The sequence below is a fragment of the Cavia porcellus genome, unplaced genomic scaffold (genome assembly GCF_034190915.1).
Source record: "Cavia porcellus strain 051 isolate PalLab524CR breed Dunkin Hartley unplaced genomic scaffold, mCavPor4.1 scaffold_17, whole genome shotgun sequence".
Classification (NCBI taxonomy): domain Eukaryota; kingdom Metazoa; phylum Chordata; class Mammalia; order Rodentia; family Caviidae; genus Cavia; species Cavia porcellus.
The window spans coordinates 57,186,883-57,207,005 of record NW_026947500.1 but is presented as its reverse complement, the minus strand read 5'-3'; the positions used below and the strand labels follow the sequence as shown (position 1 = coordinate 57,207,005).

The following is a 20,123-nucleotide window of genomic DNA, read 5'->3' as shown; positions in this document are numbered from 1 at the left end:
AAGCATCCAATTGCATTTCATCTCAATTGCTATCAAAACAGCCTGTGTTTCTCTGCATCAGATGATTGCTTTTGGGGCATGTGGCGATGGTGGTGGCTCTTCTATTTTTCCAGTCTGAGTTCCAGAAGAGACTGGTTCACAGGAAGCACTTTCTATATAGTTGTTAACATCAAGTTTTGTTGAACTTGACCAAACGGTAAAGTAGGAAATGTTGACAACCTATGGCATACTTGAAAATGATTGCAAAAAACTGCTTGTTATCTTTATTCAAGACTGGTATGAGTCAAATGGAGTTAAATTTTAAGCACATACACTCTTTTAATCTTCCCCTCAATCCTATTATGTGTATTGTTGTTAAGCCCCTGTTACCAATATGAAAACTGAGTTATATAAATTGCATTATTTTTCTCAGATACAAAAACCCATAATGGTGGATCTGAACACAAATAGTCATGCTTTCACTCAAGAACCTCACTCCACGTCAAGGCATGGGCTAGACTGGATTGTACTTCTGTGACTGACCCCTCTGCTGACTGCTTTCTATTATCTTCTCATTTAAGCAGGACACTTGGATGCTGGAAAACTCCTCCTGTTCATGGGGAGCAAGATGGTCCACAGTGGGCAACAGAGGGGTGCATGGCTGTGACAGGACCTGGCCCAGCCTTTCACTGAAAGGACACCATGCTGAGGTTGAGCTGGGGGACTTAAACTCAAGCAGAAGGCAGTGAGTGGCTGCCCTCTTCTCCTGTTCCCTCGTTCTCATGATCTTCTCATCAGGACCCATGCTGGGTGAGCCATCAACACTACCAATGTTCTATTTCTTCTGACTCTCTTGAGTTTCATAGGGAAAAAGACAGAAGCCACAGAATCATCCTATCAGCCCTGTGCTGGAAATAGTTGCCTCCTCCTCACTGGATGCTCTCTTAGTGCACAGAAAAGGTAAATTTTGATTCCACTGAAAAGTGCACCCCATCCTAGGACTCATGTTATGAAGTAGGGAGGGAAGAAAAAAAATGGGCTTTTATACACAAAACTTCTGCAAAGGAGGAAAGTATTCAGGAGAGCTGAATGCTACTTATGTGGTGAGGCAGAAGAACCAAGGGCAGAGAGGGTGGAAGGATCTGTTTAGATGAGCAGTGTGAAGTTGAAACAGACTTGCATGGCTGTCCTTAGTATGAAAGTGGGGTCTTCGTACGTACTTGTGTGCTTACAAACAACCACTGTCGCCTGATGCCCCTCTGATCTGAGACAGAAAACAGAAATACTCAGGAAAGCTGAGGCTCTAGGAACCATTTCTACAGGAACCTGAATGGAGACCTAGGGGACAGACAAATTTCCCCTGGGTTGCCCTTCTGGTCTCTTCCTAAATCTGGATAGAGGGAGGACCCTAAGGCGTGTCATCAGCCTTGGCTGAGGAAGAAGGGCTGCCTTCCAGCTCTGCTGATCTGCCACGTATGCCTCCTGTGTGTCATAAGAGAGAGGTTGATCTGAAATAAATAGCTCCACATTTTTCCTTCCCCAAAGGCTCTGGTGGAGAGTGTGGATTTCTCACCTTTGGAAAGCTGCTAGCTCAAAGCAAAACAAGCAGCATGAAGCTGTGCCTGCCTCTCCTGCTTGTGGCTCTGGCTCTTTGTCCCTATGAGGGTGAGTATCGCTGGTGGCCAGTCCAGCAGCAGCTGAGGCATGTGCCTATGTCTGAGCACAAGGGACAGAAATTGCAGGAGGGTGAGGTCCCAAACAGTTGACAACCCAGACTTTTCTAGTGCTGGTGAGTCAGCTCCTTAAGACCTCAGGGTTCATTTTATGACCTTCTCAACACCTACAAAATTTTATGGAGAATTGTGGGCAAATGTAGGAATTCAGCTCAGATAGACACTCCTTTACTGCCATCTCATCTGTGGATGCATCAGAAGGTAAGAAGTGGCCCAGCTGTGACTCTGGGCTCTGTTCCCTTCAGGGTTGTGGCCTTGGATCAAGTGCTCATACCCTTGGAGTGTGTTTTCTCAGGGGTTATGTGTATAACAACATCCATTCAGTGAAAAAATATATAAAAGTGTGCACCTGTAGACATGAAACTGTCTTCTGTACTTATCAGTTAGTTTCTTCACAGACACGGTGAGACACCACTCAATCCCACAGCTTCTTAACACTAAATTGAAATTCACAGTGTCACTGGTGGAAGGATGTTTGCAGAGCTCCATATCCAGGAAGGTGCAGCCTGAGTCTGAGTCTCTGCACAGTAAGACTGAAAATGAGGTCAGGGAATAGGCACTGCTTGCTCCAGTTGTTGATGAGAGGAGCACTGCTGCTTCTCTGAGTGTCTACTAGGCTGCATGGTGATCCAGCTCCACCACTCAGCTGTGACTCCTGATTCACACAATTTACTCTGGTCTCCAGGAAGACGTGCCTGTCTTTTTGTTTCTGGAACTCCACTACCCTCTCTTAGTCTTTCTGCTCACTTAATGAAAGTGTTCTCTTTCTGTTTTGCCCCTGACCCTACTCTCTCCAAATTCTTCCTGTGGTGTGGCATCTGCCATGGGATTGCATTGGAACCTGGCAGGCGCCTCCTCTGTATAGTGTCCTTCGAGATGTCTTTGTTTTATGTGCAGTACTGACCAAATGTTTTCTTATTTTTTTTGTGATCCAAGTGGGGTCAGGAATGGGTCAATAGGGATGTGGACTTCATTGCACATTAGAGGCATCGTAACTTTTGTGTCACTTTCTGATGTTAAATAAAACTGCTTCTCATAATTGCTGCTTTTTAGCCAAGAGCTTATCTAATGGCACACTATCATTTCTTCAGCCTAACCTCAAAATAGCACCTCTGCACATCTTAGTGGTTTCATCTGCACTTCCCCAGGTTTTCTCTCACTATTCTGATCTTGCCAAGGTTGTGCCTCTATCTTTGGTTTATGGCACACACCTAGAATCCCAGTACATGAGAGCCAGTGCCTGGGGAATCATTGCAAGTTTTGGGTCACCTGAGGCAACAGAATGTGTCTGAAGGGATACACAGCTTGGGATACACAGCAAGACCCTGTTTCCAAAAAGACATTGTCACTCTACCATGTACTTCAGCAATGACAAAAACCTGCTCTTCTGCAATGTTCAACACTGGTGAGGTGCAAATACCTAGCAGAAACGGGTAAGTATTAAATGTCAACCAGTATTTTCTGCAAACCAAAGAAACTGCAAAAATAGTGTGTGTGGTCTTAAAAGACTGAAATACTAAATGAATGAACTGAAACCATGCAATCATAGCTCTCTTCCTGATGTGTGATGCATAGTTAATTGTAACCATGATGCAGGGCATCATGGTTTGTTTTGGAAAATTGTGGGTTAGAGTGTAAAGTGCAAGTTGCTCTGTGCTGTCTGACTTCCAGATACCACTGGGAAAATTTACTTCCATTAAAATAATGTTAATTGTTTACCTTTGTTTCAGCCAATGCTATTCCATGTTTAAGTCTTACGAAGGACATTGTAGCTTTCCTGACATGGTCTGACTTTGCTTTTGAATTGAGTATTAAAAAATACCAAGCACCTGAAGAAGTTGTGGCTTCAATGATGGAAGTGAAGCAGTGCGTAAATAAGATTGACTCAAAATACAGAGGAATCATACTGAAAGTGCTGGTAATTCCTTTCTCTTTATACATAAGACTTCTGCACAGACAGACAGACACAAATAAGTCTGGCCCTCTTTTACATGGGGACACAGGTGCCATTGGTACCTATCTTGCTGGTATGCTCTTCATAGAAAGAACCAAGGACAGAGGAAGGATGCAAATAGCACATCTGCTGAGATACACTCAGACGCACATAGCACCCTGGGCAGGTCCCATCATCTCAGGGCCCATCGCTGGATGATGTATTTACTGTGGTGATCTCAGAATAAATAAGTTTTAGGCAGGGCTGTTTCAGGACCAAGCCTACTTCCTCTGTTCCTGGTCACTTTCATGCAGGTGAGCTTCACTCATCAAAAAGGTCACCATCATTGTAATGTCCTGGGGAGGATTGGGAGTGTGAGCAGTGTGCAGATTGTAATGAAAGAGCTGGAGCCATCCTCCATCAGAGCTCACAGTCTGCAGTGCATTTTTCTGCAGACTGATAGGCACATTAGAATGTCCTGTCTATGGACCCACCCAGCCCTGCCCTGAGTCTCATCTCCCAGCCACCTTTGCATAACTGAGAGATCTCCATAGTCCTGAGGATTCAGAAGACACAACTGGGTTACTTTGACTTCTTGTTCCCTAATCCTTCCACTGAGACCTGACACATACACTTTAGTCTCATGACTGTGGAGTTGCCTGGCTTAGACTAAGATATTTTGTAATATGCATGGCTTGATGTAATTGCCCCAGGTCACATACTGAATTTCCCACTCTATTTTTTAGTTTCTTTGGCAGACTTTATTAGCCTCTTAGTTGAATTGACCTGCCTTTACAGAACCTAAATAACTCACCTCACCTTTACTTCTTTCTCCCTCTTTTTTCAATGTCAGGTAAAAGTTGAAAAGGATTGTTGACAGACATAATAAAAACATTCTCACCTGATGTCCTCAATCTTCCAAGGATTCCCTGTCATCACTGAATAATGTAAAGGTTTCAACGTCTTGCTTCATTAAATTTCTTTCCTTGCACATCTCGACTTGTGTTTTTATTGTCATACAACTTGGGTCTTTCATTGGGCGGGTTTTCAGAGGACTGGCGTTTGGGGTTGGTATTAATCCATTCCATATGTAATATCCTGATGACAAACGTGTCCTGAGGATCCACATCACAAAAGCAGACCCTTGGTCAGGAACCCTCCTGCACTACGACCAGATTCCTCACTCTTGCAGATCATGACTATTGAGTGATGAGCAAGAGTAACAAACATTGACCTCTCCCAGGCTCACTGTGCTCACTAAAGTGTCCTCATTTTAGCCTGGATAGACACTGTCATCAACCTGTGTCTAGGCTTCCTTCCTCCAATAGCTTCCTTGTTCAAACCACCTCAAAACTGGTGACAGAATCACATTCTGAAAACCAAGGTCTGGTGACCTTATCAGCTTCATTACTGTCAAAATGCAGTGGCTCTTTTTTCATGGAATCAAACTCAATTTCTTTTTTGTTTTTAAAGAGGGTAAGATTGAACAGAACAAAACAGATCATAAGAAAACAATTTTAAGAAAAATGGATTTCAAAGCAAGTCCACTGGAGATTTCATTGTCTATCTTATTGTCTCTAGTTTTCTTCCAAATAGTTGTCCCCATCTTCACACACATTGAATACATATCAAACACTATAGGACTCATCAAATCATTATAGGATGATGAAGGCTTTTTAGGTCTTCAAGGCCTGAAATTGGGGAAGTCCATAATGACTACCATATAGTCTCTCATTCACTCCATTGTAGCTGTCCTTATTTTACATATGCAAAAATTGAACATAACAGACTAGACTAATATCACTTTGAACAGTGAAAAACAGTATTGCTAGATTTTACATCATAATGCTACTGAATTAGCACTGAGTTTCTATTTTTTATTTTATTTAAAAGGAAAAAGAGAAAAAACAAAACAAAACAAAGCGGTATAAGGGTACAAGGAATACAGAACTACAAAAAAAAACCAGTAAGAAATCACCAGTTAATAGATTATATATTATCATCTTAGAGATAGTTGCTCAAATCACAGTATCAAAGCATACAAAGTGGACATTCAAACAGTGAGACTGCAAACAGTTGTGTTCAGTGATCCAACCAAACACATTAACATGGTCAGCTAATTAACACCCCTAAACACACTTGCTGTTGTATCCTTCAGAGCACTTTTTCCCCTCTCTATTTTACAGCAAAATTTACACATTTTCAGTTTTATTATTCCTTAGTTCTTATTACTTTTTTGGGGGGAAAGAATAAAGTCAAATGTGGCAAAACAAAGCTGTCAGTCAAAACCAAGGAGAGACATAGCACATGATGTAAAACAGAGTACAAGGTTATCAACAATGGTTATCAACAATGTCTCTTGTTTCCTTAAAAAGAATTGTCTATCTCATTAGAAATTATAAAGTTGAACAAAACAGTAGAGAACAACCAATAAAACTTAAGCATTTTAAATATTACAGGACTTCCAAAGGAGACAATAGTCAACCCAGAATGGGCATCTTAGTGAATCTTATTGCCTTCAAAGTAGTTGCCTATACTCTCAAACTTGATACTATCATACAGAATGGAACAGAGGCTAATCAGTCAAAACAAGATTGTGGGAGTATTACAGGACTTCAAAACAAGTTAATAGGAAATCAAAAAAGTTACTATTATATATCCTGCTAATTTTTAAAAATTTTTCCCCTTAATTAAAAACAACATAAAAAATAACTAAATAATTTTTTTAATGAATAAGGGAGAGATTGAGATAAAACAGGACATAACAATATAACAAGACAGGTCAAAGCATGACTGTTTAAGCAACCTAGTGCTTCACCACCAAATAACCCAACTTAATAGTAGTTACAATAGTGTCTGTCTTTTACCATGAAATATTTGAATAAAACTTCATATAGTGTAGCTTCAAATATTTCAATATCAAGAAGCCCAGAATAAAGCCTTTCCAATTAATAAGTGAAAACTTTATAGGCTTCAAGGCCACATAATGAGGAATCCTGATTACTGTATATTTTTATATATTTGAATCATTACTTACATTAGGGAAACTATTCGGTATTCATACATGCGAGATTGATTTATTTCACTTACGAGTATGGTCTCAAGATGCGCCCATTTATTGATAAATATTTGAATGTGGTCCTTCTTTATATCTGAATAACACTCCTTTGTATAGAAATACCACAACTTTTTTTATCCATTCCTCAGTTGATGGACACTAGGGTTGTTTCGAAGATCTGATGATTACAAATTGTGCTGCTATAAACATAGGTGCACATATACCACTGTGGTATGATGCTTTCAGTTCTTCTGGGAATATGCCTAGAAGTGGCATAGCTAGACTAAATGGCACTTCCAATCCCAGCTTTTTGAGAAATCTCCAGACTGACCTCCACAAAGGCTGCACCAGTCTACACTCTCACCGACAGTGTAGCAGAGTTCCTTTTTCCCCACAGCCTCTCCAGTATTTGTTGCTGTTGGTGTTCTTGATCCTGGCCATTCTTTCAGGAGTGAGATGGTATCTCAGTGTGGTTTTAATTTGCATTTCTCTAATAACCAATGATGATGAACATTTTTTCATGTATTTATTTGCCATTTGCATTTCTTCATCTGGAAGTGCGTATTCATCTCAGATGCCCATTTTTGGATTGGATCTTTGAATTTGTGGATCTGAGTTTTATAAATTCTTTATATGTTTTAGACAAGAGTTCCTTGTCTGAGAGAGAGTTCACTAAAATCTTTTCCCAGTTTGTGGGTTTTCTTTTCACTATGCTAGAGATTTCTTTTGACATGCAGAAACATTTTAATAAGAAATGGTCCCAGTTATTGATTCTGGGAAGTATTTGCCGTGTGGTTTGAGTCCTGTTCATGAATGCTCTACCTACTCCTATTTCTTCAAGGTTTCTACCCAATTTGTCTTCCAATAGATTTAGTGTTTCTATTTTAATATTCATATATTTGACCCATTTAGATTTTAATTTAGTACATGGTGATAGACATGGGTCTAGCTTTAGTTTTTGGCAAATGGAGAGCCAGTTTTTCCAGCACAATTTATTAAAGAGACTGTCGTTCTTCCAGTGAACCTGCTTGGCTCCTTTATCAAAGATAAGGTGGTTGAGTGTGTTTGTAGTTGTGGTTGTATCTTCTAAGCTATTCCATTGATCTTCACCTCTGTTTTGATTCCAATGCCATGTTGATTTTACTACTGTTGCTTTGTAGTATAACTTCAAGTCAGGGATTGTGATGCCTCCTGTTTTGTCTTTGCTGCTTAGCATTGCCTTTCCTATTCTAGGTGTCTTCTGGTTCCAGATGAAATTTAGGAGTGATTTCTCTAGATCTAAAAGGTATGTTGATGGTATTTTTATTGGGATTTCTTTGAGTCTGAATAACAGTTTTGGGAGAATGGCCATTTTCACAATGTTTGTTCTTCCTATCCATGAGCAAGGGATGTCTTTCCATTTTCTGAGATTATCTTCAATTTGTTTTTTAAGTGTATTATAATTTCCCCTGTATAAGTCTTTCACTTCTTTTGTAAGAGTAATTCCTAAATATTTCATTTTTTTGCTTGCTAATATGAAGAGTGTAGTTTCTCTAATTTCCCTCTCTGTGATTTTGTTGTTCGTGTACAGGAATGCTATTGATTTCTGAGTATTGATTTTGTACCCAGCCACATTACTGAATTTATTTATTGTATCTAAGAATATTTCAATGGAATTTAGGAGGTCTTCTAAGTAGAGTATCATGTCATCTGCAACCAATGATAATTTAACTTTTTCTTTTCCTATCTTTACCCCTTTTATTTCTCTCTCTTGCCTAATTGCTCTGGCTAGTACTTCAAGTACTATATTATATAGGAGTGGTGGTAAAGGACATCCTTGTCTTGTGCCTGATTTTAAAGTAAAGGCTTTCAATTTTTGACCATTTAGTATGATGCTGGCTGTTGGTTTCTCATAAAAGGCCTTTATTATATTGAGGTAAAGACCATTTATTAAAATTTTCTGTAAAGTTCTTATCATGAATAAATGTTGGACCTTATTGAAGGCTTTTTCTGCATCTATAGAAATGATCATGTGATTCTTATTTTTGGCTTTATTGATATGGTGGATTACATTTATTGATTTGCATATGTTGAACCATCCTTGCATTCCTGGGATGAATCCCACTTGGTCATGGTGTATAATTTGCTGATGATTTGCTGGATCCTATTTGCCAATATTTTATTGAGGATTTTCTGTGTTCATTAGGGAGATCGGTCTATAGTTCTCTTTTTTAGTGGGGTCTTTCTCAGGTTATGGTACGAGAGTAATATTTGCTTCCAGGAATGACTTAGGAAGGATTGCTTCCCTTTCAATTTCATTGAATAGTTTGAGGAGTGTCGGCATTAGGTCTTCTTTATATTTCTTGTAGAATTCTGCAGTGAATCCATCTGGGCCTGGGCTCTTCTTTGTAGGTAAGGACTTAATTACAGTTTCAATTTCATTAATAGAGATTGGGTTGTTCAACAGTTTTACATCCTCTTGATCTACCTTTGGTACTTCACATGTTTCTAAGAATCTGTTTATTTCTTCTGTGTTATCAAACTTTTGAGAGTAGAGGTTTTCGAAATAGGTGTTGATGATCTTCAGTATTTCTTTTAGGTCTGTAGTGATTTCAGCTTTTTCATTTCTTATTGCATGAATTTGAGCTTTTCTTCCCTTTTTAAAAATAAGGTTGGCAAGGGGCTTATCGATTTTATTTATTCTTTCAAAGAAACAACTCTTTGATTCATTGATTCTTTGGATTTTTTTGTTAGTCTCTATTGCATTGATTTCTGCTCTGATTTTTATAGTTTCCTCTCTTGTTTTGGCTTTGGGCTTGACTTGCTCTTATTTTTCTAGGTGTTTGAGGTCTAGCATCAAGTTATTTATTTGTATTCATTCTGATTTCCTGATGTGGGAACTCGGTGCACTAATTTTCCTCTGAGGAAGGCTTTCATTGCATCCCACAAATTCGGGAAAGTTGTATCTGCATTTTCATTTTCTTTTTGGTATTGTTTAGTTTCTTCTGTGACCCACTGATTACTCAAGAGTGTGTTATTCAGTTTCCATGTGTTTGGGATATTTTTGCAGAACCTTTCATCATTAATTTCTAATTTCAGAGCACTATGATCCGATAACATGCAAGGGATGATTTCAACTCTTTGCATTTGTTTAAATATGTTCTGTGAGCTAATATATGGTCTATTTTAGAGAATGATCCATGTACTGCTGAGAAGAATATGTATTCTGATGTTGTTGGGTGGAACATTCTGCATACGTCTATTAAATCCATTTGTTCTCAGGTGTGATTTAGTTCTGTTATTTCTTTGCTCATTTTCTGTCTGGTTGATCTGTCCCTTGGTGTCAATGGCGCATTAAGGTCTCCTGTTACAATTGTGTTACTGATAATTTGAGTTTTCATTTCTGTTAAACAAACAGAATGGCTACTCCTGCCTTTTTTTGGATTCCTGCTGCATGAAGTATTGTATTCCATCCTTTGATTTTCAGTCTGTAGGTATCCTTCTGGGTTAGATGGGTTTCCTGTAAACAGATATGGTTGGATTTTGTTTCTTGATCCATTCTGCTAGTGTGTTTCTTTTGATTGGTGCATTGAGACCATTTACATTAATGGTTATTACTGTTAAATGCTGGTTTATTCTTGACATATTATCTCTCTGCTGTTACATCTTTATCTTTCTGTTCTGTTTAATTATCTTCTTTGCTTAGTGGTTTTGTCCTTTGTGTATCTAAACTGTCTTTCAATATTTTTTGCAGGTTTGGTTTGGTGTTCATGAAGTTCTTCAGCTGTTCTTTGTCATGGAAGAATCGTATTTCACCACCAATTTTGAATGATAGTTTTGCAGGATGCATCAGTCTAGGTTGGAAATCATTTTGCTTTAGGATCTGGAATACTTCACTCCATGCTCTTCTTGACTTTATTGTTTGTACTGAGAAGTCTGCTGTGATTCTGTAGGTTTTCCTTTATAAGTGATCTGTCTTTTCTCTCTGACAGCTTTTAATAATCTATTCTTGTGTTGGATCTGTGATGGTGATTATTATATGTCTGGGTGTAGTTTTGTTTTGGTTATGACTCTTTGGAGTTCTATATGCTTCACTGATCCTGATGTCGGTTTCTGATCCCATGCTTGTGAAATTTTCAGCTATTACTTCTCTTAATATCCTCTTGACATCCTTTATGTGGTCTCCTTCTTTTTCATTAATCCTTATCATTCTTATGTTTTTTTTTTGTTTGCATCGTCTTGCAGTTGTTGAATTGTTGTTTCCTGATTCCTTGTTATTTTAAAATATCTTTCCTTTCCTATTCACTAGCTGCAATCCTGTCTTCCAGGTCTGAAATTCTATCTTCACTTTCATTAAGGCGGTTTTTACAACTTTCAGTAGAGTTTTTTATTTCCTGTATATCTCTGTGCATCTGCATTATGTATTCTCTTTGTGTCTTATATTGCTCGTCTAGGGATTCTATCTTTTTGTTTAGTTCCTCCAATTTTTTATCTGTGTTTTCTTTAGATATATTTAGAATCTCTTTCATTTCTTTTATCATTTCTTCTTTTATCTGGGAGATTATTTCGAGTTTGAATTTCTTTAAAGCTTCCTGGAGTTGCTTGTCAATTTCAGTAGCTATTGTGTCCGATATTTGAGGTGAATGGCATATATTTTCTTGTATATATTTTTGCTCCTAGTGTTTCTTGAGATGGGCTGGAGGTTTGAGGTTGTAATTTGGTCTTTGGTTTTTTCATTTTCCTATATTTCTGTGTTTCAAGTGTTATTTGAAAGCTTCCTCAGGATATGTTGAAAATTCCCTTCTATGTTTGCAGCTACTGAGACTCTGGCGCCACATTACCCCAAGCCACTGGTCCTGCAGAACCAATGGCCCTCCTCTGCCTGTTCAGAACTCTGCAGTTCCAGATAAGCTGGGCCTCAAGGACACTGTGCGCCCACCTGCCCATTGGAAGCTCCACGGCTCTCCAATCGCAGCCGGAATGTGGAGGTAGATTTAGATGCCTCAAACCCACCTCTCCACTTCACTGCACCTGGAAGGCTGGAGGGACCCGAACAGTCTGGGATTTTGTCAGAGTGCGCTGAGCACTCACCACAGGCCGCCATGCCTGTGGAACCTGTGATCCTTCCCTGCTTGCTGAGATATCCACAGTCCTCCAGACACAGGGGGAGGCTGATGCAGGCGCCCCAGATCCGCCCAGCCCCTCCTCTGCACACCTATGGCTAGGTGCGGCAGTGCCAAACATCCTGAGCTCCGGGGATAGCGTGGGCCCACCTACCCATTGGAAGCTCCAAAGTTCTCCAAGTGCAGCTGTGATGGGGAGGTGGATGTAGAAGCCTCAAACCCACTTCTCCAGTTCACTGCACCCGGAAGCCTGGAGGGTCCTGAACAGTCTGAGATTTTGGCAGAGTGCGCTGAGCACTCACCACAGGCCGCAGTGCCTCTGGAACCTGCAATCCTTCCCTCCTTGCTGAGATATCTACAGTCTTCCAGACACAGAGGGAGGGTGATGCAGGCACCCCAGATCCGCCCAGCCCCTCCTCTGCACACCTATGGCTAGGTGCGGGAGTCCCAAACAGGCTGGGCTCCAGGGATAGCGTGGCCCCGCCTACCCGTTGGAAGCTCCACAGTTCTCCAAGTGCAGCTGGGCGATTCTGTGGTTCTTATATTTGGCTCTATTGACATGGTGTATTACATTTATTGATTTATGTAAATTGAAGCATCTCTGCATGCCTGGGATGAATACCACTTGGTCATGGTGTATGATCTTCTTGATGATTTGCTGCATCCTATTTGCCAATAATTTATTGAGGATTTTTGCTTCTGTGTTCATTAGGGAGATTGGTCCGTAGTTCTCTTTTTCAGTTGCGTCCTTCTCTGATTTTGGTATTAGAGTAATATTTGCTTCTAGTAATGATTTGGGAAAGACTGCTTCCCTTGCAATTTCATTGAAGAGTTTGAGGAGTGTTGGCATTATGTCTTCTTTGTATTTCTTGTAGAATTCTGCAGTGAATCCGTCTGGGCCTGGGCTCTTCTTTGTAGGTAAAGATTTAATTATGTTTTCAACTTCATTAGTAGAAATTGGGTTATTCAGTAGTTTTACATCTTCACGACCTAGCTTTGGTAATTAGTATGCTTCTAGGAATCTCTCCATTTCCTTTGTGTTATCTAACCTTTGAGAGTAGAGGTTTTCGAAATAGGTGTTGCTGATCTTCTGCATTTCTATAGAGTCTATAGTAATTTTGCCTCTTTCATCTCTTATCACATGAATTTGTGCTTCTTCTCTTTTTTTAATAAGGTTGGTAGGGGCTGGGGATTTAGCTCAGCGGCATAAGTGCCTGCCTTGTAAGCAGGCAGTCATTTGTTCAATCCCTGGTACCGATAAAAAAGGAAAAAGACAAACAAAATTTAAAAAAAAATAATGTCGACTAGGGGCTTGTCAATTTTATTTATTCTTTCAAGGAAGCGATTCTTTGAATCGTTGATTTTTTTTAGTCTCTATTGCATTGATTTCTGCTCTGATTTTTATAATTTCCTCTCTTCTTTTGGCTTTGGACTTGATTTGCTCTTCTTGTTCTAGATGTTTGAAGTGTAACATCAGTTTATTTATTTGTATTCATTCTATTTTCTTGATGTGGGAACTCAATGCAATAAATTTTCCTCTCAGGACAGCTTTCATTGCATCCCACAGATTCCAGTAAGTTGCATCTGTATTTTCATTTTCTTATAGATATTGTTTAATTTCTTCTTTAATTTCCTCTGTGACCAACTGATTACTCAACAGTGTGTTATTCAGTTTCCATGTGTTTGTGGGATTTTTGCAGTATCTTTTATCATTAATTTCTAATTTCATAGTACTATGGTCTGATAGCATGCAAGGGATAATTTCAACCCTTTTACATTTATTTAAATATGTTCTTTGAATTAATATATGGTCTATTTTAGAGAATGACCCATGTGCTGCTGAGAAAAATGTCTATTCTCTTGTTGTTGTTTGGAATACTCTGTATGTGTCTGTTAAGTCCACTTGTTCACAGGTGTGGTTTAGTTCTTTTATTTCCTTGCTGATTTTCTGTCTGGTTTATCTGTCCATTGGTGTCAATGATGTATTAAGGTCTCCTGTTGGAATTGTGTTACTGCTAATTTGGTTTTTCATTTCTTTTAGTACTTGTTTTGTGTAACTGTGTGCTCTGGCTTTTGGTCCATATATATGTAACATAGTTATCTCTTCCTCTTGGAGTTTTCCCCTAACCAGTATGTAGTGACCTTCTTTATCGCTTCTGATGATTATTGGCTTGAAGTTCACATTGTCTGCAAACAGAATAGCTATCCCCGCTTTTGGGGGGGGGTTACGGTTGCATGGAATATTGTTTTCCATCCTTTGACTTTTAGTCTGTGAGTATCCTTTTGGGTTCGATGGGTTTCTTGTAGACAGCATATGTTTGGATTTTGTTTCTTCATCCATTCTGCCAGTCTGTTTCTTTTAATTGGTGCATTGAGAACATTTATATTAATGGTTATAACTGTTATATATTGGTTTATTTTTGACATGTTATCTTCATTCTGTTGCATCTTTATCTTTCTCCTCTGTTTAATTGTCTGCTTTGTTTAGTGATTTTTTTCCTAAATGTATCTAGGCTGTCTTTCAGTATTCTTTGCAGGGTTAGCTTGGTGATCATGAAGTTTTTCAGCTTTTCTTTGTCATGGAAGTATCTTATTTCTCCATCGATTTTGAAGGACAGTTTTGCAGGGTATATCAGCCTAGGTTGGAAATCATTTTCCTTTAGGATCTGAAATACTTCACTCCATGTGCTTCTTGACTCTATTGCTTGTGCTCTGAAGTCTGCTGTGCTTCTGATAGGTTTTCCTTTATAGGTGATCTGTCTTTTCTCTCTTACAGCTTTTAATATTCTATTCTTTTGTTCAATTTCTGGGATGGTCATTATTATATGTCTGGGTGTAGTTTTATTTTGGCTATGGTTATTTGGAGTTCTATATGCTTCATTTATCTTGATATCAATTTCCAATCTCTTGTTTGGGAAATTTTCAGCTATTTCTTCTCTGAAGATCCTCTCAACATTCTTTATATTGTCCCCTTCTTTTTCATATATCCCTCTCAACCTTATGTTGTTCCTCTTTGCATCATCTTGCAGGTGTTGAATTGTTATTTCCTGATTTCTTGTTATTTTTAAAAGATCTTTCCTTTCCCATTCACAAGCTGCAATCTTGTCTCAAGTTCTCAGATTCTATCTTCACATTCATTGAGGCAGTTTTTACAACTTACAATGGAGTTTTTGATTTTGTGTACATCTCTTTGCATCACTTCATGTATTCTGTTTGTTTATTATATTATTCATCCAGGGATTATATCTTTGTTTATTTCCTCCAATTTTATAACTGTGTCTTCTTTAGATATGTTCGGCATCTCCATTTCTTTTATCATTTCTTCTTTTACCTGAGAGATTATTTCTAGTTTTAATTCCTTTAAGGCTTCCCATATTTGCTTCTTTATTTCAGTTACTATTATTTCAGGTATTCCAGGTATGTGGCATTTGTTTTCTTCTATGCACATGGCTCCTAGACTTTCTTGGGATGGGATGGATGTTAGCGATTGCATTTTGGTATTTTGTTTTGTCATTTTCCTATATTTTTGAGCTTCAAGTGTCATTTCAAGTGAGGGAGAGAGGTCAACCAGGCTGGGATGGGGTTCTACGCCTCGCCTCACTCACTGGTCCTGGCAGGAAAATACAGCCTGGCCCCCAGGTAAGGAAGAGTTCCCCCAGACTGGGTTGAGAATCTGTGCCTCTGTCCAACTTGCTAGTCCTGGCAGGAAACTGTGGGGTTGTCCCCAGGTGAGGAAGAGAGTTTCCCCAGACTAGGATGGGATTCCGTGCCTTGGTCCGACTCGCTGGTCCTGGCAGGAAACTGCGGCCTGGCCCCCAGGGCAGTAAGAGTGTCCCGCCAGACTGGTATGAGATTCCATGCTCCTGCTCCACTCTTAGAAAACTAGAAACAATGGCAGTTTTATTGAAAGTTCATAGTAGAAACTTCTGGAGTGCTTCATCTAGCCAGAACTTAGGGTAAAGCAAGTTTTCAGAGTGATAATTGGTTTTGAGTTACTATGTAATAATAATAGAACATGTTTTTTGACTAGAACTAGACTGAGGAAGTAGATTCTATATAGAAATTTTATAATTGATACAAAAATACCCTATTTTTAGGAGAAATATTAAAGATAGCCCAATGAATATGTCAAACCTAGTGGTTTGTATTTTGGCTTAATAAAAAATGTCTTTAAATTTAAATACAATTCCCATATAGCAAAAACATTCTATCTCTGAATTTTATTATTCCTTGCATTATGGGTGTCAAGAAACTATTACATTGTCTAGGATATGAACCTTTTTATGCCTTAAAAAAGTGCATGTGTTAAATGTTGGTTTTGATGTAAACCTTGCAATTTAAAATTTTAACATTTAAATTAAGTAGCTTACCATTTTCAGTATCACATAAATATAACAATATAAAGATCCAATATAAAGTTAGGTTGATGTTAGAAATGAAGATTCACAGTCTACCTTTTCAGGCTTATATTAAGTGTTTTACATTTTTCCTTTAGCTTTCAGGTGAATTAAATGTAAATAATCCTTTTTATCAGTACCAGGGATCCAACTCACCACTGCCTGCTTGCAAGGCAGGCGCTTATGCCACTGAGCTAAATCCCCAGCCCCAAATGTAAATAATCCTACAACAGCATTCTATTAGGTGGCTTTTCCAAAGTGAAGAAAATCATACTAATCCCGTTGTGATGTTTTGAGGCTTCATAACTTAAATCCAATATAACAATATAGAATCCACATTTTAGGGTTGTGGGAGGTTTCTTTCCCCTCTGTTTGTAATTTCTTTGCATCTGAAAAACCTTCTTAATGAGATGAAATTCAAGTTGTTGATTCTTTGAAGTATTTCCCTTGCAGTTTGGCTTTTGTTCATGAACTTTCAGCCCACTCTAATGTCCTCAAGATTCCTAACTATTTTGTCTTCCAGTAGACTTAGTGCTTCTGACTGAATATTTAGATCTAAAATTCATTTTGATTTTAGTTTAGTGCGTGGTGATAGACATGGGTCTAGTTTAAATCTTCAGCATATAAAGACAGTTTTTATGACACTTATTAAAAAGATTGCCTTTCTTCCAACGAACACATTTGTCCCCTTTGTCAAAGATAAGGTGGTTGAGTGTCTTTGTAGTTATGTCTGTATCTTCTGTTCTACTCCATGGGTCCTCAGGTCTCCTTTTTTTTTGCCAATACCATGCTGATTTTTTACAGCAGTTTTGTAGTATAATTTCAAGTCTGTGATTGTAGCACATTCTGCTTTGCCTTTATTGCCCTGGATGGTGTTTGCTATTCTAGATCTCTTATTGTTCCATATGAATTGCAGGGATATTTTCTCTAAATCTGTGTGGTATGCTAATGATATTTTGATCAGGATTGTACCGATTCTGTACAACAGATTTGGGAATGTGGCAATTTTCACTGTGTTGATTCTTCCTATGCAAGGCATATCTTTCCATTTTATGAATTCTTCTTCGATTTCTTTTTTCAGAGTAATGTAATTTTCAATGTATAAATCTTTTGCTTCCTTTGTTAGATTGATTCCAAAGTATTTCATTTTTTCCCATTATCATGAAGAGTATGATTTCCCTAATTTCTCTCTGGGAAGTTTATTGTTTGTGTACAAGAATGCTTCTAACTTTTGAGTATTGACTTTGTAACCAACCACACTGCTAAATATGCTTATTAAGTCCAGAGATTTGTTGAGCAGTTTTTGGGGTCTTCTATGTAAAGTATCATTTCATCTGCAAATAATGATAATTTAACTTCTTCCTTTTCTATGTTTATTCCTCTTAATTTCCTGTGTTGTCTAATTGTTCTTGCTAAAGTTTCCAGAAGCATACTGAATAGGACTCATGATAGAAAACAACCTTGTATTGTTCCTGCTTATAATGAAAACTTTCCATTTTTGACCATTTAGAGTGATGCTGGCTATGGCTTTGTCATAGATGGCTGTCTTGGTTACTTTTCTCTCACTGCTGGGACAGAACACCCGATACTCAAAATGAAGGGAGGAAATGTTTATCTACCTCACTGAGTAGGTTTCAGTCCATAATCCGATGGCTCCAAGGCAGGGTGGCATGGCACTGGGGCACAACTTCAAGGCAACAGCCATCAAAAGGAGCCAGGAAAAAAGGAGGGGAGGGAGTAGTCTCTTCTTCTCCTTTATGTTGTACACCATGATGGGTGTGGCTGTCACACACATCCATGGCCTCTTATTGAACAGGCTGAGGATATGTACAAAGCATCGTGGTTCCCTGCTGAGTCTCTTAGTTAAATTCTAAACTTATCAAGTTGATACAGTGTATCAACCACAATAATGGCTTTTATAAAATTGAGAAAAAGACCATCAATTCTGATTTTCTCTATGATTTTTTTAATCACAAGTGAGTGATGGACTTTATCAAAAGCCTTTTCTGTACATATTGAGAGGATCACGCAAATTTTATGTTTTGCTGTGTTAATATGGTATATTACATTTATTGATTTGCATAAGGTGAATCATCCCTGGGTTCCTGGGATGTATCCCACTTGGTTGTTGTATATAATTTTTTTGATGAAATGCTGCATTTTGTTTGCTAGTGTTTCACTGAGGATTTTTGCATCTATGTTCATTAGAGAGATTGGCCTGTAGTTTTCTTCTTGGTTCAGTCTTACTCTGGTTTTGGTATCAGGTAATATTTGCCTTCCAGAATGAATTAAGGAAAATTGGTTTGATTTCAATTTCATTAAATAGTTGGAGGAATATTGGCATTAAATCATGTCTTTAATTTTTGTAGGATTCAACTGTGGCTCCATCAGGACTTGGGCTTTTTTTGCTGGTAAGTTTTTAATTGTAATTTGATTAACTGATAGTAGGCTCTTCAGGAGTTTTATATTGAATTAATCAAAATTTTAAAAAATTTTCTTTACCCAGCTTTGGTAATCCACATGTTTCCAGGAACCTGTCCATTTCTTCTGTGCTTACCATCCTATGAGAGAATAGATTTTTAAAGTAAGCTTTTATGATCTTTTGAAGCTCCATAACATCTGTAATGATTTTACCCAGTTCATTTCTTATTGCATTAATTTGAATTTGTTCTTTCCTCCCGTTAGTAAGCTTGGCTTAGAGTTTATGAATTGGATTTACTCTTTCAAAAAATCAACTCTTCATTCAATTAATTCTTTGTATTGCTTTCTTGGTCTCAGTTGCCTTGGTTTTGAGGCTTTAGGGAAAAAGGAACACTGCTCCAATATTGGTAGAAGTGTAGACTGGTCCAACCACTATGGAAATCTTTATGGAGATTCGTCAGAAGACTAGGATTGGAAGTTTCATTCAATCCAGCTATTCCCCTCCTGGGATTTATTTTAATTTAAAGAAACACAAAACAAAACAGAAAATGGGTAGAAACAGTACATACTTTCAAAGAAAAAATAAACAGTAATAAATCACTTATTGATGTTTACATATTGTCCTCTTACAAATAATTGTTCAAGATACAAAAGTGGAACATATAACTGGGAATTCCAACAGGGAAACTGCAAATAATTCTGTTCAACTCTCTAGTATAAACACTAATATGGCTATCAATCCTATACACCTAAACATTTATGCATTTATTCATATCTTCATTTATGTTGAGATTAAATAAACTAAAGCAGACTAAAATCTCTCTGAAGAAAGATTAATAGTACTGCTGGATTTCACATCATGCCACTCTGGAATCAGCACTGGATACTGTAGAGCCTTTTTTCCTTCAAAGCCTTTGTTCATTTCATCATGTGTCATAAGATCAGTTCTTGTAAACTGTTTATACGTTTTACACAAGCATGAATCTTAACATGTATTTCTATCTTTCTATATTAGAGGGAGACGCAGAAAAAAGCAGAACAGAATAAAACATATTCCTATAGAAACCTAAACTAAAAATACATATAAAACTGCTGTACATGGTTACTGTGTTGTCTCTTGGTATCATCAATAGAATAGGCTGTGTCATCAGATAAAGTAAAATGGAATATATCAGTACATAACAGTATTAATAGAAATACAACTTTGTAGATAGTGTACAACTACAAAAACAGGTAGTAATCAAATCATAGCTAACGTTATGTCGGGTTATTGTGGTGAAACACAATGTTGCTTAAATTATTGTGTTCTAAAAAAAGCAGCACTGCTAGGAATGTGGATGTATACATCAATGTGGTATGATGTTTTAAATTCTTCCAAGAGCCTTGTATTCTTTGATACTGTGATTTGAGGAACTATTTTCAAGATGATAATATGTAATATACTAACAGGTGATTTCTTACTGTTATGTTTTTTTTTTGTTTGTTTGCTTTTTTTTTGTT

The 20,123-nt window shown here is 37.9% G+C and overlaps 1 protein-coding gene across 1 annotated transcript; it reads left to right on the top strand.

Annotated features, from left to right (window-relative positions):
• The first annotated feature begins 568 nt into the window (after positions 1-568).
• On the top strand, positions 569-4,636 carry LOC134471221 (secretoglobin family 1D member 2-like). Its single transcript, XM_063229288.1, has 4 exons — positions 569-789; positions 1,525-1,644; positions 3,443-3,630; positions 4,499-4,636. Exons 1-4 carry the CDS (start codon positions 762-764, stop codon positions 4,520-4,522), a joined length of 360 nt encoding a protein of 119 aa, XP_063085358.1. The 5' UTR covers positions 569-761; the 3' UTR covers positions 4,523-4,636.
• Positions 4,637-20,123: the final 15,487 nt, after the last annotated feature.